Raw genomic sequence first — 27,701 nt, forward strand, 5'->3', positions numbered from 1 at the left:
AATTTTTACAGCTGAAAAAAAACCAAGATGAACAGGGTTAAGTGATTTGTCCAGGTTAACATGATTAGTAAGTTTCTGAGGCCAAATTGAACTCCAGAAGATGATTCTTCCAAAATCCAGATATGGTGCTAAATGCATTGCACCATTTAGCATGCGCTAAGTTCTTGCTAAAGTACATATCAGGGAAAGCATGCTTGATCTCACCTCATGAATCTAACAATGTGCTGAACTTGTTTGAAGCCTTGAGAACCTCTGGGCTTCTTTGTACTTCAGTGACCTGAATAGTAAGCTACTTTTGATTAACTAGCACTGGAGGATAAACCCACTGAAATCTTCTCTCTCTCATTAGGAAGGCAGTTCACAGAGTGCCAAGAACACAGTGTCTGCCATGGGGGAGGAAGACATGATGGACAATGGCACGTAGTCTCTTCATTCCAACTCAATCTTTCTTAGGACTTTACTAAAAGCAATTAAGTATTTTAGTTTGTGTTTACTAAAAATTGAGAAATAGGTAGAGTAGGAGCTTAACTTCTGAAAAAAATCCACTACCAGGAAAGAGATATAAAATACACCAATTTATATTGGCAATCTCAGAGGAGCATATGCACTTCAAGGCTAGGCAGCGAGTGGAAAACCTCACTTCTTTTCTTTTGGGTAGAATTGCAAAAATCAGGTTTCTACTGGCTCTAGCTATGCATGATTTAATTAGTATTCAATGAATGAACGATTCAGTCAAAAAAAGTTGAGGAAGTATGTCTATTTCTACACCTCTATCTTCAGAATTAGCAATAAAAGGAGAGGCTTATGACAAGGTTTTTGAAAAATAGATTTTTATTTAATCATAAGGGTGATTAAAAGGGTTAGAGACTAAAAGCTCTTATCTACAGATCAGCAGCACTGTACGTTTTCCAATTGGGACTATCTAAAGGTCCCAATGTGTGACAACATGGTTTTCTTAGACTGGACTTGGTTTCCAAAAAGCATTATAGGATTTAGATATCATAGGGTATATTTTCAAGAGACTATCCAAGAATGTTTTATTTTTCAACATTTTAATAACTGTATTCCAACATAATTGGTTGCCTTTTTAATCCTATTTATTTTACACACTTAAAAACATCTTCTGATAAGAGGTCCATATGTTTCATGAGACTGACAAGGGGATCCATAACAGAAAAAACGTTAAGAATCCTTAGACTAAAAGATTAATGTTATAGGCTATGAATTAGATGATTTTTCTTCTGCAGATATAGATTCCACATATTCATAGACGTCATAGCTAACTTTCAATACAAAAATATGCAGATGAGGGTCCATTCTGAATCATCACATCTGTTATACCAGAACACAACGGTTCCTGCTTGGCTCTATTCACTATTACTGCTTTCCTATAAAGTCTCCCCAACCCCCAAACTCCCAGACCTGTATGCCAGATGGCTAGTATTTTTTATGATAAATTCCTGTGGCAAATTCATGAGTAAATACAAAAGATACAATTTTATACTGGATGAGACTTCAGAGATCATCCAATCATTTCTCAAAATTTATCTTTGGGGAAATTTTATTTTTAAATTTTTCATCTATTCTATATGGAATCCCCCAAATAGCCAGTTAATAACATCTTCCAGGTGTGAAACCATATTAGCTCAGCAAAAATCTAAAAAGTGAACATGTCATTACTGATGTTACAGTCTTGTAATGTTGCCATATTTGAAAGTAAATTTGGAGACAGGCATTCTCTTGCTTGGGTGCTAAACATGAAACATTCTAACATAACATTACAAATTCACAACTTATATTCCCCAAAGCAAAAAGGCATAAAGCAGAGTTTGACTATAAGTACCAAAATATGTTAATCACCCCGAGCCATTATTCACAACTTAAGTTTTTATGTTCTTCAGTAACAAAGTTAATCAACATGGGCTACCAAATGTTTTAAATCTTGGCTATTCAGATACCAATAAGTAGACACTGTTTATGATTAGAGAGAATAGATAGTTTAAGCAAAGATTTAGCAAAAATGAAGGTTTGATTTTTCTTATGCAAAATTCTATCTAAATCTCCATTTCAAAAACACTTAGCAAGTGGTCCCCACCAGATGCCCAAATTACCTTTTGTCTTCAACTTGATCCTTTCCAAATATAGCAGAACTGCTACTCAATACTTTGAAGAGTTTTCAAAAAAAGAAGCAAACTAGAGTCAAAGCAATTTATTCTAGCCACCTGCCAGTTGTGATGTCTATGTACATCTATTTCCCCTCTAATAAACACCTTCTCCCAAATTCCAGTGTTTGGCTTCTGAGACTTCCTATGATAAAAAACTAAAAAGAGAATAGGACTTCTTTTGAGATTGATATCACATTCTCATTTAAACAAAGACCCAGAAAGGCAAGATAACTTGCCTTAAGCACCTTGTAAGTCAGTCTTTAGACCTCACAGTTTAAGGTTCTTTCAAATAGTTTTGAAAGGTCATTTGTGATATGAACTTAGAAACTGAACATTATCTCAAAGAATTTGGTACTAAGAAGTAACATGTTTGATTACATTGTATCTTGTGCCTGTAGCAGCCATCATAGACAGACAGGAAGGAAATGCAAGGCAACAAAACATCAGATGGGAACTCCACATTAGATCTGTCCACATCTTTTATTATTGATTCCTAATTTGAATGGATTCCAGAATAGAAAGACCTAGGCCCTCAAAAGGAACCCCGGACTTTATTGGTCCCTTTGACTCAGTATGGGTCAGGTTGATCCAAGATATAACAATCTTCCTCCTAACTCAGTTATGAGTGTCGAATAGTTGGCTACCACATGCTTTATCTGCAGCAACTGTGGGGTGACCGAGAAGAGGAATACTTCACTGCACAGCATTCTAAACTCTCTTCTACCTCTATGCCCTAATCTATTTTATGATATCAATATATACTTCCATTAAAAAAAGAAACTTGAGACTTTATATGCTAGAGATACCTAAATTTGGAAGAAAATAAATAATGAATTTGCAAGTTATTTTGTTAAATAGTAATCAAGAAATTCATTATCTTAGAACAATGGTTTGCAAATTTTTCTTCTTGGTATCCTTTATACTACTAAAAACTGAGGAACTATCCAAAGAGTTTTTGTTTATATGGATTGTATTTATATATTTACCACATTGGAAATAAAAACTAATTTTGAATTTGTAGGCCCTCTGAAAGGGTTTCAGAGATTCCAGGATTCTTTGGACTACACTTTGAGAACCACTGTTTCAGAACAGTAAGTTGGTCCTTTTCAAACTTGGAGATTGCAATTGCAATCCATCTCTCTGTGTATACACATATACATATGTGAGATGCCTTAGTGCTACATATAGCAAGATGACTTTAGCTTCAGAATAAAGTGAAATTATTAGCTAAGAGTTTCCACTGATAGCTTTTCAAGTTATATTTTCCTGCCTTTCAAAACTCTGGAAAGCATCACTGGCTATGTATGTTCCCCTTCAGGTTGCTTAGTAGAGTGAAGGACTGATCTCCTGACTTTCTATTCCTTTCCTAAAGGCTTTTTAGTGTTTATTTTAAATGTTTAAACATTTAATTGCATTTTTTTGCTCACTGGTTCTTAGTTGTAATTTGATATTTCAGATAATTATGGAAAAGACATTTTTAAAAAATTATATAGATTTTCCATAAGACCAGAGAATGTTAACTTGACAACTAGAATTAGTAAAGAATGGCCATATGTTTTAAATTTTCTAAGCACATAAATTCAGGTGAACTAGTAGAAGATAAGAGATTGAAAGTAATTTTTGGAATAAATTTTAAAACAAGTTCTTGCTAATTTGATCCCTTAAGGCAGACACAATCAAATTCAGCCCACTCTTGTTTTTGTATAGCCCCATAGTTAAAATATTTTAATTTTTTTGAAATAAACTTTTATTGTATTTAAAAATATAAAAGTCATCCTTAGTTACAACATGTATTTGGCCAGAAAGCCATGGTAGGATAATCTCTGTTAATTCAAAGGCAAGCCATTAAGGAACTTCGATCCTTGATCAGATACTTCTTAATCATTTGCTCAATATATTTTGAGCAGCTCTTACTATTTCTTTTGGATCTGAACTTGAAAGAACAAGAAACATCAGGATCATAAATAACTCAACATGTATACTATAACTCAAAAAACTTAGGTTTTCAGTTAGGAAAAAAATCCTTGAGCACGGCTCAATAGTTTCATAGGACTTGAAGTTATTTATAAACTGTTCTCAGTTTTATCTTCATTATATTTATACATATGTATATATGCAGACACTATTAACTTGATTTAAATTTACAATACAATCTAAAATTAAATTATTTTGGGTTAGAACCGATGTTCACTTCCATTAAATGTGGGTAATGCCATCTGACTATTATTTATGGTTTATGCCAACAAGAGGCCAATGTGGAACATTTGAAAGGTTTTATAGAACATTACTCTCCCAAAAATTGTAATTTCAAAATATGTATGCTATGGCAAAAAGCTCAGTTTACCTATCTTTTCAGCTATGAGGCACATCAACACAAAAAAAAATCTATTAAGACTAGAAATATAACCTAAAATAACCCAAAGTGTAAGTAGGAACTTGACATGAATGTAACATTTTTTGGACGTTAGTTGTTCAGTGTCAATCCTTTTCATTAGGTGACAGTAAGGGTAATTTACTTCACTTTCTCATTCTTTTTATAATCTGGTAACAAATGAGGTATATTAGTAGATTTTTGTTTTGTTTTGTTTTGTTTTTGTTTTTGAGGCTGGGGTTAAGTGACTTGCCCAGGGTCACACAGCTAGGAAGTGTTAAGTGTCTGAGACCAGATTTGAACTTGGGTCCTCCTGAATTCTAGGCTGGTTCCTTATCCACTGTGCCACCTAGCTGACCCCATATTAGTAGATTGTACTAGATTAAAGAGTAGCCTTTAACCATACCAAATTAGCTACATGGTTTAGTAAAACTTTGTATTCATTCATACTCATAGTTGAAAAAATACATTTTTAAGTCTTTTGGGAAATTATCCAAAGTTTTTATTAAGTTTTATAAGAATTTTAATTTTATTAAGAATTACCCAAGTTTACAATATTGATTACCTTATATAAAGGTTAGAGTCTGAGAAGAGACTAAACCTGATTGTTCATTTTCTTCTCAGTGTTTAAGCATTCTTATGTCATGACCCTTAAACAATTCAAGACTATTACTACATCTTTTATCTTTACACATTTGACAAGTTTTCTGACAATTTCCATCTCCATTTCCCTAAGATTAGTGTCACATTGTCAAATAAATAAAGGTATTTAGGACCAACAAGCTGTTTCTCTATTCTCAAGAAAAGCTAATAACTCCTTCTTAGGGCCTTCATTGCCATGTTCTTCCAAGAACTGATGATTTCTTGGTTTTTAGCCTGTTCTGAATTTCTCCAATACTATATATGATGACAATCCATTAAAAAATACCCCATGTAGTTCTATTCCTTGTCTACATCTCTGGTTCATGATTTTTACTATGACTCTAGGAAAGAGTCTTCTCCCATAGACACATGGATTCCATGCAAAACTAATTGTGTATTTGAAATTAAGTCTCTTAGGATAAGGTAGATTATGTATAAATAAAGACAGGAGACTTCAGATAGCAATAAGAGAAACTTCTCATCACTTGTCTTTTATGACTGAGAAAATAGACTGACTTCCATTCTTCTGGCCTTGTTTCTCCCAATCATATACTTGAAGAAACCCTCTAATACATCCTGATCAGTAGTGACTCCCTAATTAGTCACTGCTAAAATGTAAACCTTCAGAAAACCAAACTAAAACCTTGTCCAAGTTGATCAAATAATTTCTGGAATTCTTACCTCATGGATAAAGTAGTTCCTTCACTCCCTATGCAAAATAACTCATTTTGGCTTCAAAGTTTAAGCATGTGGAAAAATATAACCATTTCTAGGAAACGAACACAGGTTTTATCACATATCACTAATTAAAAATGTACTAATGAAAAAAAAAAAAGTACTCCAGAGAAAGTACTAATGAAAACTATTGGCTGATAGTATAAATAACTCACTTTTTGGTACCACAGATAAAACTTTAAAGCCAAATTTTCTAGTCTTAAAATGTTAAGAGGCCAAAATCACTTCTAAGAAGAATTTGATCATTTTTTGATAGCTTAACTTCTACTCCTCTCTCTATTTTACCAGTCATGATTTTTTTTTAAATAAAAGCATTATACTAACTGTATTCAATCCAGGACCATAAGATCTTAAAGTCTGTAAACTATTGCATCTCACAGTAACTAAGCCTTAAAGCTTTGTTTACGCTTTGCCAAATAGACTAAGCCCAAGTAATGTCACTTGAAGTGCTGAAATGCACTCCCACCCTATAGGAATAGGCACAAGCCATTGTTAAGCTCTTGGTTTAATTTTTAGCACTTGAAAAACAATTGTACAGTGGTTTGCTGAACACTCATCCTCTGCAAGCCTCCATGGAGGCCACAAAGATTTCATTCACACATACAAAATTAGTTTACAAATTTTTTTTTGGCAATTTCATTTTAGTAACCCGTTTTCTCCTATTGCCATTGCCCCAACCATTGAAAAAAGTTTACAATAATTTACATAGAAATATTTTCAAAGTGCTTAAGAATAATGATTGTTCTTCGGGATATTTACAGATGGCCTATACAAATTATGTACAGGTTGTATACTATAGTACAAGTTTCATTGCTGGAATATGGCTTTCTATGGAAAGTGCATATTTGGCCATTGATGGCAATACTGTCTAAAAAATTCAAGGGTTACAAATATTTGGTAACCACATCCAGAGCTGAACTAAACTGTGGACAAGAATATTTACAAAAAAAGTGGAATATAAAAAGTAGAGTACACAAACTTGTCCCACACAAATATGATCAAAATCTTCCAGATGGTAGGAAGGGAATTGGTTTTTCAGCCATTGGTTTGGTTACCATCAAAAAGAAAAAGTTTAAAACAGTGTAGATTGAAAGGGTTGTCTCTTGTCCAAGTATTCAAGCTAGGTCATCATCTGTGCTTACAACTGATATCTGAAAGGAAAGAAAAAAAATATTACTTTTTGAGTATCATAGTAAGTTTACAAATTATAGACAGCATTTTGTTTGTGAAAAACTTGCTTTCCCCTTTCTCCACGAAAAATAAATCGGAGAAGGAACAGATGAAACAAGAAAGTGTTTGAAAGTAGCCTAGGGACACCTAAGGCAAATTCTAAGCATTACGAAGAAATAGCAAGTTAACCATAGTTTCTAATTGAAATGCAACCTAATGCTAACTCTTTGCTACCTATATGTAATCAACTAGTCATAAAACAGCATATAGCAATTACTTAAGTCATCCTAGAATTCTCCACAAGACAGCTATTCTGAAGGATGGATCAGATTATCAACCACATTTAATCATGAAAATATATATATATATATATATATATATATATATATATATATATATATATATATACACATATACTATATTATACTAATTATATGTACATATGACATTATGTGATAATACATAATATATGTGTCATATTTACATACATGTGAACACACACATATTTTCATCTAGGTTGAAATACTTAAAAATGACTTGTTCTCACTTTAAAAGAATATTGAGTGGGGCAGCTAGGTGGTGCAGAGGTTAGAACACTAGCCCTGAAGTCAGAAGGACCAGAGTTCAAATCTGGTTTCAGACACTTAACATTTCCTAGCTGCATGACCCTGGGCAAGTCACTTAATGTAAAGGGATGAAACTCTTGAATCAATGCACTGGGGTTGGACAATCGAACACTTGAGGCTAATTACTGATTGGACAATACTCTATAAGAATATGCTTGGAAAATGGCCTCCCACTATCCTGTGCTGGCCCAATCGTTTGGTGTATACAGAAAATTGTGGGAGGGACTAGGAGGTGCAGTGAGACTAGCCAGGGTCACTTCTGCAAGAGAGATGAGGTAGTGAGGTAGCAAAGATCCTACACATCCACTCTCTTCACTTCTATTGCTAAAGACCAAGAATAAAGACTTTTGCTTATCCTGATTCTGGCTAATTCCAAGGTACCCAGGGTGCTAGTGCAGTCGCCACAACTTAACCCCAATTGCTTCAGGGAAAAAAAAAAAAAAAAGAGCATTGCGAGAATATTGCCATACCCATGTGTGTATGTGTGTATATGTGTACATATACATGGATAGAGGGAGGCAGAGAATATGGGAAGCTCACATTGTGAGCTATAGCTTTTAGGAGCTTTTAGGCACATTTAGGAAACAGCTTCAGGTTTACTCACCGCTGGATAAGTGTGACCAACAGAACTACTATGTCTCCCAATATCTATTGTGAGATCATCTTCTGTGGTTTTCAAGTAGACCGGATTGTCAAAATTCATACTTTTCATGTTTTTGTGTTGCCAGTTCCTCCACATAAAGTAACCACCAGTTGCAGCCATAGCCAAGAGCACTAGAAACACAATGGTAGCTTAATAAGGCAAGAAAGAAATATACATTTATACAGCACCTATTTTGTGCCAAACACAGTATTATGTATATGAATATATGCATACATACACATTAATAGTTCAGTGACATTTTAATACAAAAACACTCATTAAAAAATACTCAAATCATACTGTATTTGTTGTATAATATGTTGGTCCTGTTACTTACAGACAGGAAGGATGGCCCAGGCAGCTGAAGTTCCTCCTGGAGAAGCATTTACTTCTGATATTGCAGTAGTCACATTGATTCCTAGAAAAGAAAATACTATCTATGATGCCAGTTCAGATGATTTCAGACTTTTGTGCACTAAATAGAAAGTAATTCAGAGACTGATTTGAGAAATAAAAACAATTGAGATAAGTCTATCATCTCTTATATAAAGAAAGTATTAAAAACTTTAATATTACAAATGTCAGTCAATACTTATTAAGCACCTCTTTTATGCTAAGTACTGTGCTAAGTGCTGGAGATATAAAGAGAAGCAAAAGATATCCTTGATTTCAAGGAACTCGCAAACTAAAGTTATTTAACATGTTCTTTGCTTTAGACCAGTAATTTTCTTCAGCACTCTCAAGAGGCTCAAGGTCTTAAATGTACTAGGGTCTAGAAGTAGGAGAAAAAAAAAACTTCATCCTTTATGTCTTACCAATTTTTAGTTAATATTTGTCAAATTTTTAAAATGAAGTTTCTGTGTACATTATATATAGTTAGGCTTTCTGCAAAGGTTTATAGCTATTAGCCATTAACATAGGAGAAAGGTTGCTTTTTATCAACAGACAATAGTAATTTCTAGGAAGGTTGGTTAAAAAAGTGTCATACTTTGTAGTTATTTCTATATATCTTAGAATTAGGATCATTTTGAGTTACTCAATCCAAAACTTTCAATATCAGTCTGCTAGTTCATGACTTCTGTTGTATTGAGGAGCTTTGGTCTCATTCTATTTCAATGTTTCAGTCATAAACTTGGTTTACCCAGATCTTAAGATGATTTAATGTTGGACAAGCAAGTTGTTTTTCCACTTTTTGGCATGAATTTCATTTTACTTCTAGAGGAGAAGATTACATCAATCAAATCATACAATAGCACTTAGTCATCAACTGTTTAAAAATATACACTATTCATTGAAGCTAAAGTCTAAGAGATCCAGGATACTTCATTGAGTGGAAAACCTAATACCAAACAAACTCAAGAAATTAAGTCTTTGCTTACTTTGTAGTTAAATGAAGTATAAACATACTTCATATTCCACTGGAAGCATATCCTCTAAGTAAAGATCCTTAGGATAATCAGTTTATGTCTACAAAAATTTGGCATTGTACTCCTTGATTGTACTTATTGGCCATGCGGTATAACTGTGACTAGGTTATAAGTAACTCTTTGACAAATGAAAATTTTTATTAGCAGAAGATCCAACTCACTTCCAGTTGATCAATGATGGGCAGAAATAACTACACTCAGAGAAGGAACACTGGGAATTGAATGTAAAATATTAGCACTACTGTCTTTCTACCCAGGTTACTTATACTTTCGAAACCCAATTCTTAACGGGCAACAAGAAAATTGGATTTACACACATATATTTTATCTAGGTTATACTGTAACACATGTAAAATGTATGAGATTGCCTGTCATCTAGGGGAGGGAATAGAGGGAGGGGAAAATTTGGAAAAATGAATACAAGGGATAATGTTATTTAAAAAAATTACTCATGCATATGTACTGTCAAAAAATTTTATAATTATAAAATTAATAAAGAAACTTTTTATTAGTGTGTTCAGGTGAGCTTAATCTGTGGAACTGTCCAGGCATAAACAATGATGAATTAGATTTTGCTCCAGAAGTAAAACAGTCATGTTAATACTGTACTATTTCTCTAACAATAGTCCACTTGAAATCTGAGCCGATGTGAAAGCTTTAAATCTTAGTCAGAGATAAAGTTATTCACTGAGATACCAATATAGTTATGTTAAGAATTTAGGTGAATCAGGAGAAGGTCAATTCTTTATTAGGTTATGCTTAACTCTTGTTTAGAAACCTACAGCTTAGAAAATATTTATATAATTATGATTCACCAAAATGATGAATTTATAGAAGTTGTTTATTCGATGCTGGCTTGGATTTCAGAGCCAAACTTCCCCAAATAGATGCTAATAGATATTTATATAGGGCTTTTACTGTTTATAAAGTACTTATTGTATGGGGTTTCACCTGAATCTCATACAACAGGTAATATTAACGAAATAGTAGGGGTCCTAAGACAAAGGTTCTTAAATATTGTGTACTTTTTCTTTTTTTATTTTTCCTGAGGCTGACGTTAAGTGACTTGCCCAGGGTCACATAGCTAGGAAGTGTTAAGTGTCTGAGACCAGACTTCAACTCGGGTCCTCCTGAATTCAAGGCTGGTGCTCTATCCACTGCGCCACCTAGCTGCCCCTACTTTCTATTTTTAATAATTGCAGGTTTTGCTTTATATCTATGTCCCAGTAAATTCCCTGAAAACTTGAACATTATGTGAAACTTTTTGTTGTTATTTTTCAGTGAGGGAGCAGAGTGGGGTAGGACAGTTATAGCATGTATTCACCTGAACAAAAACACTAATTTTGAAATAAAAGGAAAACTCACTTCTACATGCCCTGCCATCACCTTCCAGATAATACCCATTGGGACAAGAACAGGCATATTTTGGAGAATGATCATTAATCTGTGGTGCTGGTAGACAGAGGTACTCACAGCCTCCATTTTCAGTATCTTCTTCACACCAGTTTTTACCTATTGGAATAAAAGATAATCCTTTCAAGTTGTTACCTCTAAGAAATTTTGGAGTTTAATTTTTGCATCTTAAATCTACCTACAGTTTATAGTCATTACCCTAACACTACTATATTAATATATGCTGTTAATTGTACTTTCTGAAAAAAATACTTCAAATTTATCAGAACATTAGTTTTTTCATGACATAAAAGCAATATGGCATAATGCATGGAAAGTCTATTTAGAGTCAAAATTAGAAGACAAACTTCTAATCTGCTTACAAGATCAAATTATTCTGAGTGGTTTTATGGTGGTCATTAAAAGATATAACCCATCTAGAGGTTACCTGCTGGTTGTACAAGTTCATGGTATACAATTATATCTTGAGCATCATTTAGGTTGTTAACCAGAGTAGCCAATTCTGACCCTGTAAACTTGTTGGCACCATACACTGCTTCATTTTCACCATCTATCCAATAGACGCGGTCCTAGAATAGAAATTTTTTTTAAATTGGTATTATCTGTAGAATTTGTTGCATAGAATAATTAAAAATTTAAAATATGCTAAGTGCTAGAGATATAAAGAAACTTTATTCACAATCAGGATTAACTGAAAGCTTTCATAAAAATAGAGCTATAGAAGAAGAAAATGTTTTCTACAGCATGCTGTGGTTTGTACTACTGAAATAGATATTAATTCAAGGAAACAGCAGTTGAATGAAAATTTTGAGGCATATCAATTTAGTCATATATTAATGTTTAGTTCAACTGTTATAAAGATTAGATAAAATTAATATGCTTTTGAATTAAAGTTGACTTATTCCAGGATTTCAAAGAATTCAAGAAAAAAACAGTCTTAAATCCAAGAAACTGTGCTCCCCCCCACCTTTAAGCATAGGAATAAAAAACAGAAATAACTTGTTAAGAGTTGAAATACTTTTGAGTCCTACCTCAAATATTGTGACAGCAAGAGGATGTGCTAGGAATTCAAGAGACTTGAGTACTATTCTACGATCTTGACCATTCAAATCCACACTGGACAACATGTGTAGTTTAGAATCAAGCCAATAGAGACGACTTTTTACAAGGTCTAGGTAGGAAAAATGAATTATATTGTTTGCTAATACATTCAACATAAGAGGAGTCTGGATCACATATATTCATCTGAAGTGTACATATATCTAAATGGTTTCTTCTATAATGCTTTTTATAATTTTGAACAAAAAAAACATTAAATGAAACAGTTTATTTTACAATTTATACTTGGAAAAGTAGAATGCCAATAGTGCTATGCTATTGTTTCCAGTTTTGCTAATTTTCAGTATAAAATCTAAAATGAAGGTACACAAAGATTTTGAGTTTATACAACTGTCAACATTCTATCCCTAATGAGATTATATGAATAATTATCTTCAACCTTTATGATGGTTTATATTTTGGTGCGATGTGCCTTTGTTTTAGTACCTTGAGTCAAAAAGTTAAACAAAAACCCAAGAGACATACCAAGTGTAATTCCATTAGGCCATTGAATATCTACAGTAACCAGTGGCCGCCTGTCAAGTCCATTCATTCCCGCTTTTTCTATTTTAGCTGGTTCTCCCCAGTCTGACCAGTAAACAAAGCTGTAAAGAAAACATTAATCAAACATCACTGGTTTAGTAAACAGAATTTATGGTATTAACCCTGTAAAGTATCAGCTGCACACGCAGCTTTGTATAAGTTGTTAGATTGATTTTTGAAAAGTTGATGGTCTAATTTCAGTGGGTAAATCTTTTATTTCTATAATATGGAGGCATTTATATTACATATTTGGGTACCCAAGACACAATGAAATATAAAATAATGTTCAAAAATATAAAAATTAATAAATATACATTAATCATCTAGATATATTAAAACACATCAGGATTAAATACAGAGGAAATATATTCAATGGAATCTTTCAGATCATGTATTATTTTTTTAAAAAACACTTAAAATATTATGTAGATCCTCCTTTCCCAGTTGATTGTTCATCTTAAGAGGGAAAATATCTGGGTTAAGATATCATCAATTATATGACTTTTGAGTAAGACATTTCTGGCCCTGTCTCTGCAGGCAGATGCTGATACATGGTAAGGGGCAAAAATCACATATTATGAAGGTGACTTGCCAAAATTCTAACAGCAAGAACTCTGAAAGTTGTCCAGGTGGGTAATTATACATTATTAATGCTACAAAATGCCAATTCTAAAACTATGGGAAATTAACCTTAAAAGTTTACATTCTAGTATTATTACGAGATTTAAGTTGGTACTTTCAGTTAACATAATTTCACAATAAATCAGTCATCTTCTACCTAGATATACTCAAGGGACAAATTTTATGCTTTCATAAGACTAAATGATGAAGTAAAAGAGGTGTTTAAATTGGGAAGTTATAGGTGACCTTAAGTTGCTGAGAATAAATAAAAGATATTTTTTAACATCCTTTAATAAAAGGAACCAAAGTAAAATGTGGATCAAATCAGTTTTTAAAATGAAATTGTTGCTGAACATCTGAAATAAATTACTCGCTAAGAATACCACAACTCAGCTTTGTTATACCAAAAGTGAGCACATTTCCAGCTAACAGTTTATTAACTTCCAGCTTAGTCCAGTGACTTTCCTGAGTTACTTTTGAAGACTAGATATTTGTTATTAAACTCATTAGGAAACAATTGATTGTGAGTTACATAGGCTCATGGAGGAACCATGAAATTACTGGTTGTCACCATTTACTTTTATAGTGTAGCTCCCAAGTAACTTAACAAAAATGCCTAGAAACTAACCCAGACAATGGGTCCACAGCTATGGAGGCAGGCTCTCGCAAATCAGAATTAAATAGAATCTTCCTCTTGGTTCCATCTAAAGTAGCCACTGAAATAGTCTTGGAAGCCACATCAGTCCAGTAGATATTCTTGTAGACCCAGTCAACAGCAATGGCTGCAGGATTATAGACATTGTCGATCATTTTAACATGTCTACCAACTTTGTCACGAGCATCAATTGTGGCACTGAAACAGAACAGGGTCACATGAGATTTGAGAATTTGACAAATGAGGACATTTATGCCTCCAGATGGTTAAAAGGTTCATAAAATAGAAGGTAGTATATTTTTGCTTGAATTTAACTAGATTACCATGTTGTAGGGCAGATTTTGGCATGAGAACATTTGTTGCTAGAAGCTAACACACTAATTCATTTGACAAGCTATGAATTTCATTAGTAAGAATTTGAATCAAATTTTATGATGCAATTTCAGATAATGACTGAAAAAGCATTATTGAAAAACTTGATATTAAAAATACAAGAAATTGTTACTGTAAAATTAGAGTGGTTAGTGAGAGTAAGGAATATAAGTTAGTCTTATTGGCAGTGGTATGCCGATAAATGTTAAAACTGGCTCTTCAGGGGAAAAAGTATATGCTTACACTTTAAAGTATAATCTTCATTATTAACACAATTGCTTTCTTAAGTTTGGACAATCAATAAAAACTGTATCAAGTCTTGTAGTATTTGTAAATTTCTGAGGTAGAAATGCTCACACTGAAAACTTTACCTTTACCTCTCATAAGCCAGTTCAATCTGGTCCAGCACATACCAGCTTATCAGTCATTTTAAACTATTTATCTTCCCTCATTCTATTCTCTGCAACCAAAATTGGGTCCTGTTTTATAGCTAAACATCGAACATATCATATGAATACCAAAAAGTTTTAAAATCAACATTTTTATTTGGCAATATCTTACCAACAATCCCAACAGTGATAGAATAATCTACTCACTCAAACACAATCAAATGAGCACAGGGCAAATTACCTGAAGATTGCTTTTTGGCTTAGATCAGCCCAAAATAACTTCTGAGCAGCTATGTCAGCATCTAGTGCTATAGTATTTCTTAGTTGCTCTACAAGTTGAATGTATTCTTTCCTTTCCAGGCCAATTTTTCTGATGTCCCTTCGATTAGTGAAGATTAAACTCGGTTCCTTTCCTGAAAGCAAAAAGTTATGCTTTAGTCTCACTGTGAGACCTCTTTCCCACAGGGCAATACTAAGCCAAAATACAACCCAAAACATTAAGTACTACCTTCAATTTCAGTCCAATCTTCCAGTTCCGAGTACTTATTTAAAGAACAAAAACACTATGGTTTTCTCATTTGAGTGAAATAGAAACAATACCAACTAGTCAAGACCAAACCTTTAATTCTTCCTTCAATTTGAAACGAATCAAGACTCATATCAAGAAAACACACACACACACACACACACACACACACACACACATATGATACCTGAAAGAATGACTTTCTTGTAGACCCACCATATCTGTATATGACATTTTCATGCATTGCTAGGAATAAAGCACCAAAACATTTTTCACCTTACTGATGAAGAGATTCTCCATATTCTTGTACCCCAGAACCATTATATAAACCTTTCCAGGTTAATGAAATATGATAAAGTTTAGACTTTGCTGGCATAAGCTGGAAGAATCCAGGCTCTCCTCCATGACAACTGAAATATCATGCTATTTTTATAGAAAAACCTTAGTTTATGTTCCCCTATCCCATTACTGCTTTCAAATAAGATTGCAAAGCAAAATGTCAAGCTAAGACTTGTACCTATTGTAAGCACTTGCTTACAGAGGCAATGTTAAAACACTATACTTTGGATTTTATTTACCTACTGCCTTGCACACTCCAGTGGCAAGATCCATTTGATAGCCACGACTACATTCACACTTGTAACCACCTTTTAAGTTGATACAAATTTGACTGCAGATTCCAGGATTTTGGCATTCATCAATATCTAGGAGGGAAATTTAGAATTAGTCTTGCTATTTCTATTCCTTACAAGTTATATCTTGATTTTTTTTTCCCCTTTCAAGTTCCCTGCAAAGATAGATTTTTTTTTTTAAATCTTACCACCACATGTCTTCCTATCTATCAATTCAAACCCAGCAGCGCAGTCACATTCATAACCTATAATTAGGTCTTTGCAGATATGAGAGCATCCACCATTGTTAATCAAGCATTCATTTATATCTAGAGAGAAAAACAAACAAACAAGAATTTGGGCTTTACTGTTTGTGGCTACTGATTAATTAATCATTGATCTAAGCATTTATTTGAAAAACCAAATTTATCTTAATGATCAGCCTAAACTTCTTCATGAAAATAATTAAATGGCTTCTTCCAGAGGGCCACTTAAGATTTTAAGCACCTTAAAGGCAGGATTTTTTTTTTTTTTTAAGTTTATTGGAGGTGTGGCTAAAGATAAGATATGTACAAACTAGAACATGGTAGAAGGAAAAAAAAGTAAAAAGACATGGGCATTGGGAAGAGAAGTCTTCATTTCTCCCTGTGATTTGCCCCTATACAATTATATCTTATTTTATAGGAATATGTATTTCTTTAATGAAAGATCGTGTCCTTATGTATACCATGGCAATTAGTGGCAGCCAAGAGACATTTCTAGCAAAGGGAGAATGAGAGGGGAAAGAAAAAGAAACCAGGAACTTGATCCCTATTTTACAAAATATCTTTGAAAATCAGCTGTTGGCTAATGTAACCAAGAATTTACTAAGCTAGTATATAAGTGAAATTTCTATCAGACTCTTGGAAAAGTATAATTCAGCACCAAACAGAAGCAATAAAAGTTGTTATAGGTCTCTCCTGAGAAATTTTAGGAAGACTTGCTCCAAAGCAAGTTTTTAAAATTTCTCTGCACTTCCATATAGATCCTTAAATGCTTTCACTTACTGCACTCTTTTAGAGGTTCATCACTCCAGTCCTTGCAATCTTGTTGCTGGTTGCACACTTTGCTGATGTCTATACATTCTCCACTTCTGCACTTGAATTTTCCAGGTCCAGAGCACTGATTGGCTACACATGATCCAAAGTACAGAGAGAAGAAAATACCCATTAGGAGAGTTACTATGGCTACTGTAGCGTCCCTTCTACACCCAATTTTACCCAGTTGTAAAAGAATGATGATGCTTACCATTTTTGCAATTGAGTTCATCTGTGCCATCTATACAGTCTCTGACACCATTGCACTGTCTGCTGCCATGAATACAGTTACCATCTTCACATTCAAACTGGTCAGGACGGCATGTTCGTGAAGCTAGGAAGAAGCGAAGAAATGCCTCTAGATGACAAACTATCCCACCAGATTAGATAGTGAAATGCATTCCATTAACTCCAATTTTAAGGGGGACATATTGAAAGCCAAGATAAAGAAACTACTTACGACAGTTTATCTCATCACTTCCATCTTTGCAGTCCGGGTCACCATCACAGCGCCACTTCATATGGATACATTCCCCTGAACCACATTGGATCTCACTGGCTGGACACTTTTCATGAGGCACAGGCTGACGTCCACACTGCTCAAGGGACTCATCAGACTGGTCAGAGCAATCAGCATCATCATCACAGACCCAGCTAATAGGGATACAGGAAGAAGTACTACACTGGAACTCATGGGCACCACATGTAGGAGGAGCACAATCCAGCTCATCACTCCCATCACTACAATCATCCTGACCATTGCAGACAAAGTTTTTAGAGATGCAACGGCCACTGGAACAAGTGAATTCTTCTGGACTACAAGTTACATTGCCTAAGAGAAAAATGGAATGATCTCTTATCAACATTTGAACTTTATTATCACCTCTAACAACATTTTAAACATGAAGGTCTACAGTCAGTCATATCAGAATTCAAAAGCTAGAATAATTTATGTTTATTACTAGAAGCAAAATTCACAAATTTCTATAGCACTAATCAACAGAAATAGGGAAACTTCTAAAAATGTAGTTGAAATGAGAAATGAACTGAGGCAAGGTAGAAGGACATAATAAATCCATGTATTATCACAAGCTGCCATTTTCTTTCCAAGATAAGAAAGGCATTGTTACATTGTAGAGGCTTATCAACAAGCACAAGGTTTATCTCTATGGCTAGATCTTCTCTTCACAGTCAACTCCTTATATAGTCATGAATGCCATGTGCCTATAATACCATTTTATTAGAAGAAAAAAGTTTCTCTAAAATAACTTATATCCATCAAGGTGTCAAATACAAAAAGAGGGAAATGACAGCTGTTGGGAAGTTACAAGAAAACAGGCACACTAATTCATCATTGGTGGTACTGTGAATTATTCTAGTCGTTTTGGAAAGCAATTTGGAACTAAGACCTCAGATCAATAACTAGGCACATAAAGTGTCTCTCAAATGGTGGCTCCTCAATAACATTACTAAGTCTATATCCCCAAAAAGATCAAAGAAAGACAACTCTACATTTAAAGAAATATTTATAACAGTTCTGTCATAGAAAACAACTGGAACCTAATAGGTACCCATAATTTAGTGGATGGAAGAACTGTAGTATATAAATATAATGGAACAGTATTATGCCATAAGAAATACTAATAGTTTCAGAGAAACCTAGGAAAGTCTGATTGAATTGATGCAGAACGAAGTGAGGAGAAAAAAACAGCCTTGAAAGCCTTAAACCCAATCCACCACAATTTTAGGTAACTAGCCAACTTGACAAAATTAGACAATATTTTTGGATGTGGTCAATGTGGGCATTTTCTCTTTTTGACTATATTTGGTATGAAGGTTTTCTTTATTTGAAGAAGGGAAAGAAAATAAATATTTAATTTAAAAAGATAATATTGAAAATAAGTTTATCTGCATTGTGATGTAGCTTTTAGAGCTAGACAGAAATAATATAGACATGACATTCAAATTTATGTGATTAGTATAAGTCACCTCACTGGACCTCAGTGTCTTATAAAATAAGTGGATTAGGCTAGATGGCCTCTGAGGTCCCTCACAGCTTCAAATCAATGAACTTAAATTCATAGGGCAGCATGTTATTGAAAAGCACTGAAATTAAGAGTGAGAAATGGGTTAAAGTTTCAGATCTGATGTTTATTATTTATTCAGAGAAGCAAGTTAACTTGACCTCTTAGTCTGGGTCATCTTTTATCAAGTAAGACTACTTATACTACTGCAACATGGGAATATTGAGGTAAAGAGTTTGAAAAGTGAAATGTTATACAAATATAAGCTATTTGGCCAATCTCTTATTTATATGAGGGGAAAGTAGAGAGTAGGATGACCACTTATATTCCCTTCCTAATCTCTAGATTTTATTATTAGGCCAGGAAGCAAGTACTAACATATAACTCTTTCAAATTTTAGAAACCCAACATTAGCAGACTCTAGGATTAGAATATAATCTTAGACTTTCAAAAAAAAAAAAAGCATGTTAATCCTGGTTATAAGTCTAGTTCATTTTGCAGGAACTTAAGCCAGATAAAAATGAAAGTATTTATAAGTTATTGTTTTATATAATCATAATAGGGTGAAAACCACTGCTCTCTTGGGAAGCAATGTCTATTTTTTCAAAAAGGAAACATCTGGCAATTTTGTGGCTTTCCAATATAAATTTAGAATGAAACATTAAACTTGACTCCAGGAATGAATTGGAGAAGAAACTCATTAGACTAGGTGCAGTTGCTTTAACCCCAGAAATCTCATTATGTACTTTAAAAAAAGATTAGTATTCTTAATTACAAACACCCAGGATTTATACAAATAGCCATAATTAAAAGTTCTCTTAGATTTGTATTGTAACTAAAGAGTTTGGGATCCTACTTAAAAGGGGAATCAAAGTTGACTAAGAACTGTTTATTCAACCTAAAATTTCCTTCATAGCCTCACTTTTAACATATAGTGTGCCACTATACATTTTCAGAGGCAGAAAGGTGAAAGAGCAAGAGAAGCTATAGGCAAATGAATGAGAACTCAATGGAAAGCCACTAGGAAAGGAACCTGAAAAAGTGGGGGCCAGGGGCCTAGAAGACGATAGTATTTAAAGTTAGTTTGTTCTGGTTGCCTGCATTAAGCAAACAGGTTTACTCTGTGCCAGGCAAGCAAGAGAATGATGTCAGAGACAGAGATTCTCCTAGAAAAGCAAAGTCTAAGACTAATTTGGCAAATTTTAATAGGTCCAGAAATGGAAACTTTCATATTTGGAATAGGAAAGAAATTTTGCTTTCTCAATTAGCTTGACTGGATTTGGGTCAGGAGTGCACAGTTATTTTGTCAATAGGGTAGGCAAGACAGTTTGCAGTCCCAATTTGTTAATAGTCTATCTTCCTCAGATATATTTATCACTTTTTTCTGACTCTAAAAGTATTAGAAATGTATTAGTAGATGAATCTAGGAAATTTCTTAATAAGAGCTTTTAGAAAGGGGCTATTCAAATTGCTAGTCAGAAATTTTGAATTCTTACTCTTATACCAATAACCAAGAGCAAGTCACTGAAGAGTTAAGCTGTTTCAGGCACAGATTTTTGTCCCTTTAGCAAAGAATCCTTAGGATAAGCCATTCAACGGATTCAATACTTGTATCTTCTTACCACAGTTTTCTTCATCTTCTCCACTGTCACAGTCGTTTTCACCATCACACTTCCAGGACACTGGGATACACTGAGTAGATCGAACACCACAGCTGATCTCATTTATTCGGCAGGTTCTCATATCTGTTGAGGATACATAGTCTCAAAGGAACCTCAGAACTGTGATAAGCGATACAAGTTGCTGAGGAAGATTATGGTTTCTTGGTACTGATGACGTTCAGTATTCAGTTATCAGAAGAGCATATTTATGAAACTGTTCCATTTGAGAAATCTTAGTATTTATTCCAGTGCTACTCCTTGGGATTCTGAGACATTTGATGACCAAGCCCAAAACATTTCCTTCAAACCACTGAAGTAATTTCTAGGTGATTATTAGCTTCAAGATCTATTAATTCAAACTAAGGGCTTTCTGTTATTTTCTTGCCTCATGTGGCAGTAGTATGATAGAGTTTGCTAAATTGAGTCAGGATCTGGGTTCTAATCCCAGCTGTGCTTCCTACTCTATGATCTTGATCATTTTCTCTAACGCTTCACCTAAGTAAATTAGAAAAATATTTTATAGTTCTAAAATAAACAATAATAGCTAGCACTTATATATATTTTGAGGTTTATAAAGTGCTTTACAAATTTTATTTAATTTAATCTTGACAACCCAAAGGGATAAGTGATGCTATTATTCCCATTTTATAGAGGAAGAAATTAAGGCAGGTAGAAGTTATTATCTAACCAAATATACTCTATGCTTCTATATCAGTTCTTTGTAATATCCATTCTTAAATATCTCCAAGATCCCTTTTGTATTCTGACCTCCTTTTACCCTCTTATTCCAAAATTTTTCTAGGCAAAATTCTTCACTCTAATGTCAATCCCACCCCTTTTACTTCCCCCAGAAACATTCCCCTTCTAAGTTGGGGAAGAAAGAAAGAAAAGATTAATTTGTAAAATACCTAACAGCACTTAGTCAAAGTTCAGCTGTTAACATGTTAGATGAAAATATTCTCTGAACCAATAGAAGAGAATAACATTGTAGATTCTAAAATTATTTACTTTACAGATTATGCATTGCAATTGGAATGAATTGGTTTTGTTCAATTGAGTTTGTTTCTTGAACATAGCAAATGGAAAGGGTAGAAGGTAAACCAGGATTTAAAAATAACAAATAATTCACGATAAGTCAATTGTTGTATATTTAAAAGTGATAACTCATATCATTAAGACTTGCTTTAAAAAGTTACTTTTGTTTCTGGTTTTTTTTTCTGATCCTGAAAAATAATTTAAATGCCCTTTTTAATATGGCCTTTTATTAAAATAAGTGAAATATCAGACCTAGTGCTGTGTGTGTGGTATAAAATTTGTAAGTTTGTTTTTAGCTATAATATTTTAGTTTTCATTTGCAAATTGTCTTGCTAGTCATGTTTCCTCATTTAGAGGGATATTTATAAAGACAATAAGCAAAAGCCCTCAGTTATTTTTATATATACTTTTAAGGAATGTCCACTACTTCACTGTCCATTTGTGGGATTTGGAATGTTGAAAGCTTTTAATATTACGTACCATTTCTATAGAGTAATCATAATCAAGAACATGTGGGTCATTTGTGCACCTAGTCAATGAGTTCTCAATGGACTTGAGGCAGCAATAGGAATGCTCAACACTACATATATAAACTACCCAAGAGAACTTTAGTTTAGCTATAGGCTCACAAACTGAAATGGGGGGAAAAACTGGTAAAATACTTGTATTGAAATTTATCAATGACCTATGTCAACAACTGCTTCCTGGATAATGAAGACCTTAAAGATGTTGTAAGCACGAAGGGGGTAGTTTGTGAGAAGGAAAAAAAAAGATTAAATTTTAAACACTGATTTTCAAAAGCAATACTTAACTCTACCATGGCAATGTAGAAAGAAGTTTTCTAGTTCCCAAGTTGAAAATACACCATATAATGGATGCCATTCTTCCAGTGTTAGAAGAAACTTCAGAGGCCATCTAATTTAATCCATACCTGACCAAAGTTTCCTTTAACATCCTTAATAAGGTCATCCAGCCTCTGCTTAGAAATCTTTAACATGATTGAGTCCTTAACTTCTTGAGGCAACTTATTTATTTATTTTTTGTTATACCTAGGATTTTCAAAGAAGCTTTTCCTTACATCCAATCAAAAAATGTTTCTGCATTATTTCTAGTTCTGCCTTCTTTGGGCAAATGAAACAAGCCTATGCCCTCCTATGTGATAGTCCTTCAAGTACTTGAAGCTAGCCCCTTAATCTTCATTTATAAACTCCAAAAAGTGCCCATAAGAAAACTGTCACTTTGGGAAGTTAGTCAATCAAGTAGTAGCACTTACTACATTGTTCTGGCCTTTCATCAGATCCATCTTCACAGTCTGGGTCCCCATCACACTGCCATCTGTTTGGTACACACTGGCCATTATTGCATACAAAGTCAGACTCAGCACATGTCTTCTTCACTACAAATAAAATTTTATATTTAGTTACAGAATTAGTATCAAAATAATTCAGTAGTCCATTTGTTTGATAGAGTACAAGGGATCTCTCTCTGGAAAACTATATTTTAATCTCTTTAATGCTAGGTTTCCAACTCAGCCAAATAAATTCTTAGTTATGGCTTCACTTAAACTGGTAAGTGCCAATATCTAAGGGTCACTCTTATCTTTGGATATATCAGGTGCTATTCCTAATAATGATTGGTCCTGTGAAAAATTGCTATATGAAAATATTGGAAACTGAACTTTGCCAGAAGAAAAAAGAGAAAACATTACTAATATAATTGCTCCAATATAAAAGATTCTTTTATGAGTTTGGGAATTAGAACATCCATTTCTAAAGAAAATTTGTAATTGGTCATATTTTATGCCAAGGTATTATGTTATAGCAAATTTTATAAGTTGTTTTCATAAAAAAGGAAGAAGTACAGAGCAAGAAAACTCCTCAAGATGAATGAGTGACCATGGCAGATAAGGCAAATAAAAGTTATTATGTGAAATAATAAATTGGGTATTTTAAAGAATTAAATACAAGGCTCCTAGCCAGATTGTTACAATTTATAACAATCCAAAAGTGGGAGGAAAAATCCCAGTGTTTTGATTGACACTTCCCAAATACTCAAAGCACATTTCTCTAAAACAGCCAAGCCTAAGAAAATGAATGCTACTTCTGCAGTTGAATAATTATTAAGGATGAAATGTGCCTTAATTTTATTAGCTTCTTGTATTAGACTTGAATTTATATTTTTTAATAGTTTTACTATGATTTCAGTGTATCTTGTAGTAGATACCACTTCTAAAATAGATCAGCATACTCATTTCAACTTCTAATTATTTGAAAACTACTTAGAAGGAACTTCAAGATTAGATATAACTTGCCCACTGTCATCAAGAAATGTAAGGCAGAACTTCAACCTGGAGCTTCATAACTTCAAAGTCACCTCTTTATTATGTCATGCTGAATTTTGCTTCTGGTGAGAATTATTTTGTTTATATTCACATTGTCAGAGTTTTAATTGTATTTCATAACCATAACTTTTTCCAAATAGTTTATAATAACTTCTGGTTTCAGAAGCTAGATAAGGTACTTAATACTATGGGGTTTTTCCAGCTATTTACACCCCTTAGTGGAGCTAAAGAATATAGATAATGGGACTTGTAGCTATTCCCCATTCAGGGCCTTCTCTTCTATTATTCTCTTTTCCTCCCATAAGTCTAAATCCCCTCAGATTTATTTAGGGAGAAATGGAATTCTTATTAAACTTATATTCTTTCTGTTAAGTGGTCTTTTTCCTCTCAATATTATTGATATCCCTTGTAACTGTCTAAGGTCATATATCTGCACATACCACTACAGCATAAAGCAGACTCTTAACAACCCTCCACCAATTTAATTCCTTCATAATAAGCTTAGACTTGGTAAGAGAAGGGAGTTCAAGTTTGAGGAAAGTGAGTTCAGATGAAGGAAAGGACAATTATATATCACTTAGTTCTTGATGTCAAAATATCAAAGGAAGAGTTTAGAATACTAAGACCTAGGCACATAAGAGTTAAGTTGATCCTTAATGATAAAATTTATATGGTAAGAGAAGGAAGTCCTTTTTAGTCGGATTTAACAGAATTTACAAACAGTGGTAGACTAAGTGCTGTATCTAGAGTAGGAATATCTAAGCCTTTGATCTCATCAAAAAACTCAGTTATTAAGAACCATCTATTAGTGATATTTAGAGCAATTATCTTGGAATTTGTAGGTGATAGTTTATTTTTTTTTTTAAATCAAACTGTATTCTAGAAATTCTGTCCTAATTCAACATTTAAGTTTTGAGGTCTAATGTTAAGTTCTACCACCATAAGCTTTCCCATATAAGTGATCTGAGGAAACCATTCCTGACCTCCAATAGGTGGACTTGGCAAGAAAACTTATTTTGGATCTTGACCAAATCCAGGTTTATATTATTCATTTAGAGAAAGAAGACATATATTGGATAACCTCTTTGAACAGTAGTGATAGAACTACCATACTCTAACTACAGTAGTCTGAGTAAATAAAGAAAGAGATCACATTATGTAAATTGAGCTGCTTAATGGATAAACTGTTATGTATACATTCTACATGGATGAACAAAGGGACTTCAGTTTTTTTTAGTTTAGGGTTGAATTGAGATCATTTATGGCTCCATCTCCATAAGAATGAAAAAAGTAAGCCAGTAACTTTCACTCACAGGGACAGAACATACAAATCTAATTCCTTTAAGTCACAATATAGTCAAATTAATAAATGAGATGAAAAGTTGCTTCAAAGTGAATTTCTTTGGATGGCAAGGAATTTTTTTTTAAAAATCCTATCAGCCTAATTACCTGTGGGCAATCTGAGGTCATGTAGCAGATGTATGGGTAGTCACCTCTCTGAAATGAAACATTAGAACTAGATCCACGTGCTTTCCCCCACTCCCATTTTATAAGTAAGTAGATTAAAGGATTTGTCAAAGTCATGCAAACCTATTCCAGATAAGGATAAGCTAATGTTAGGTGAATAGGGTGATTGTAGAACATTGGTTACGGGAGATGTTAGTAATAGAATTAATAGAAGGAAGATTAATAACTTGCCTATCCTTCCCCCCCTCAATCCAGTATTGATCTATCCCTCCTCAGAACTCACAATATTTTTAATGAGAATTGTAATAGAAGAATAAGACGAGAATTATGAATTACTAAGAGCTGAGATCACGATACCTAATCTTTCTCCCAGCAAAGTGTATTGGACATAAATGAATAGTTGTTAAAATGTGAAGAACTGTTATTTATCTTTCTGTTCTATATTCTGTTCTAATTCACTAGCTTACTCTATTATTTAGAGCCAAGTTTTTATAACTATATTTACAGAAGTAAGAAGATAAAGTCCAGAATTCTCCAAGTTTTCTCATTTCACAAAGGAAGTGGCTATAAAATCTGGTTTCTTCAAGGAATGAAAGTTGTTACCAAGGACAGAAGATGCTCCTTAAAGTTAGCACTTAACAACTTTCTAGGGAGATAGGGATTAATAGACTAAGGACTTATCTAGGATTTGGGAGTTTGAGTATTAGTCTAATAAGACTGTAACTTCTTCAGAGATAGAACAATTTAATAGAAAGAGCTCTGGCCTTGGAGGAGAGAATCTGGACTAAAATTCTGTCTCTGGCACTGCTTGTGTGACCTTGAGTAAATCAGTCAGTTTCCTCATTTGTAAAATGAGTTCAACTAGTTGGTTGTGGTTATGGTTTTCTTCTTTCTTCATTGCCTATGGGTTAGACATACTGCGCTATTGATTTTCTTTGTTAGAATCTGAGGTAAATAGGGGCTTTTTTTTTTTTTTTTTTTTAATGGTGAGAGGAGTCACTCTTCATTTTTTTCCTTTCTTGCTCAAGGTATACTGGTTCCAATTTACTAAGAAGACTTCTAGGAAACTTACTTATCTATCATCAATAATTCTAGGAGTTGTTTAGATATAAATTTCAAGCTCAAGCCAAGTCCCAAAAGATCTTTGCTCATTAAGGAATAATTTTATAGAAACATAAGTCAAGAAATGATTTTTCAGCAAAATACTGAATTTCAGTGATTTGATAAGGGGGAAAGCATTCAACAGATTCTGAGGCTACTTACCACATGAACTCTCATCACTGCCATCGCTACAGTCTTCATCACCATCACACTTCCACAACAAAGTAATACAGCGGCCATTGCTGCACTGGAATTGAGATGACTCACATTTTGTTCTTGTCCCTAAGGTTAGAAAGATCTTAGCTAAATCAGAATTTTTTTTTAAACTAAGATAAGAATAGACAGCTTGTTACCTTGAAATTAAAAATGCAGACTGTCTTATGTTCTTAGAAAAGGGGGTTAATATATCATTAGAATTATGTAGCAGCCATCCATCTTCAAGTATCCTGAATGAGTTTTATCAAGTGCCATTTCTTAGACATTAGAGTTTGACAAATGAGCACCCTTGGAGATCTCTCCTCTGAAATCTCCTCTGTTGAAAGTGGCTCTTTCTAGTTACTTAGGTTCATATCACAGTCATGTTATTAGGCATTTCCCTCACTCCTGGTATCTTATCCCATCAATACACGTCACTCCTTCTATAATATCTCTTGTACCTGATCCTTTCTCTAAGTCCCCATGGCTACCATATCAATTCACATAATGGATTCTTAATCTCTCTTTTCCAATTCACCTTCCACAAAACCACTAGTCTGATCCTGGTTCTACTCTGCTCAAGAAACTTCAATGAACTTCTAACTAAAGCTAAGATGCAAGTTCCTAAACATGCCACTTAAAGCCCTTCCAATTTGGGCTCCAACCTCTCCTCCTAGGAAAATTGCATGCTAGCTCCCTCTTAAGGGCTCTATAGTCCAGGCAGAATGCATTTCACAAGTCTTTATACTTTTGAACAAACATTTCCCTGTTCTTATAAAATTTTCTTTTCACCT

The 27,701-nt window shown here is 33.7% G+C and overlaps 1 protein-coding gene across 1 annotated transcript in view; it reads right to left on the reverse strand.

Annotated features, from left to right (window-relative positions):
- Nucleotides 1–813: 813 nt before the first annotated feature.
- The window catches only part of VLDLR (very low density lipoprotein receptor), a 45,971-nt gene continuing 19,083 nt past the window's right edge, over nucleotides 814–27,701 (reverse strand). Inside the window, exons 2-18 of the mRNA XM_074280636.1 lie at nucleotides 26,875–26,994; nucleotides 23,077–23,199; nucleotides 20,730–20,852; nucleotides 17,544–17,915; nucleotides 17,295–17,417; nucleotides 17,054–17,176; nucleotides 16,217–16,336; nucleotides 15,975–16,100; nucleotides 15,112–15,283; nucleotides 14,083–14,307; nucleotides 12,777–12,895; nucleotides 12,224–12,363; nucleotides 11,620–11,761; nucleotides 11,145–11,291; nucleotides 8,690–8,770; nucleotides 8,314–8,483; nucleotides 814–7,064 (exon numbers count right to left, since the gene is read on the reverse strand). Coding sequence (XP_074136737.1) covers nucleotides 7,029–7,064; nucleotides 8,314–8,483; nucleotides 8,690–8,770; nucleotides 11,145–11,291; nucleotides 11,620–11,761; nucleotides 12,224–12,363; nucleotides 12,777–12,895; nucleotides 14,083–14,307; nucleotides 15,112–15,283; nucleotides 15,975–16,100; nucleotides 16,217–16,336; nucleotides 17,054–17,176; nucleotides 17,295–17,417; nucleotides 17,544–17,915; nucleotides 20,730–20,852; nucleotides 23,077–23,199; nucleotides 26,875–26,994 — 2,462 coding nt within the window. The 3' untranslated portion in view covers nucleotides 814–7,028. The remainder of the gene's footprint in view (nucleotides 7,065–8,313; nucleotides 8,484–8,689; nucleotides 8,771–11,144; nucleotides 11,292–11,619; nucleotides 11,762–12,223; nucleotides 12,364–12,776; nucleotides 12,896–14,082; nucleotides 14,308–15,111; nucleotides 15,284–15,974; nucleotides 16,101–16,216; nucleotides 16,337–17,053; nucleotides 17,177–17,294; nucleotides 17,418–17,543; nucleotides 17,916–20,729; nucleotides 20,853–23,076; nucleotides 23,200–26,874; nucleotides 26,995–27,701) is intronic.

Source organism: Sminthopsis crassicaudata, chromosome 1 (assembly GCF_048593235.1).
Source record: "Sminthopsis crassicaudata isolate SCR6 chromosome 1, ASM4859323v1, whole genome shotgun sequence".
Lineage (NCBI taxonomy): Eukaryota > Metazoa > Chordata > Mammalia > Dasyuromorphia > Dasyuridae > Sminthopsis > Sminthopsis crassicaudata.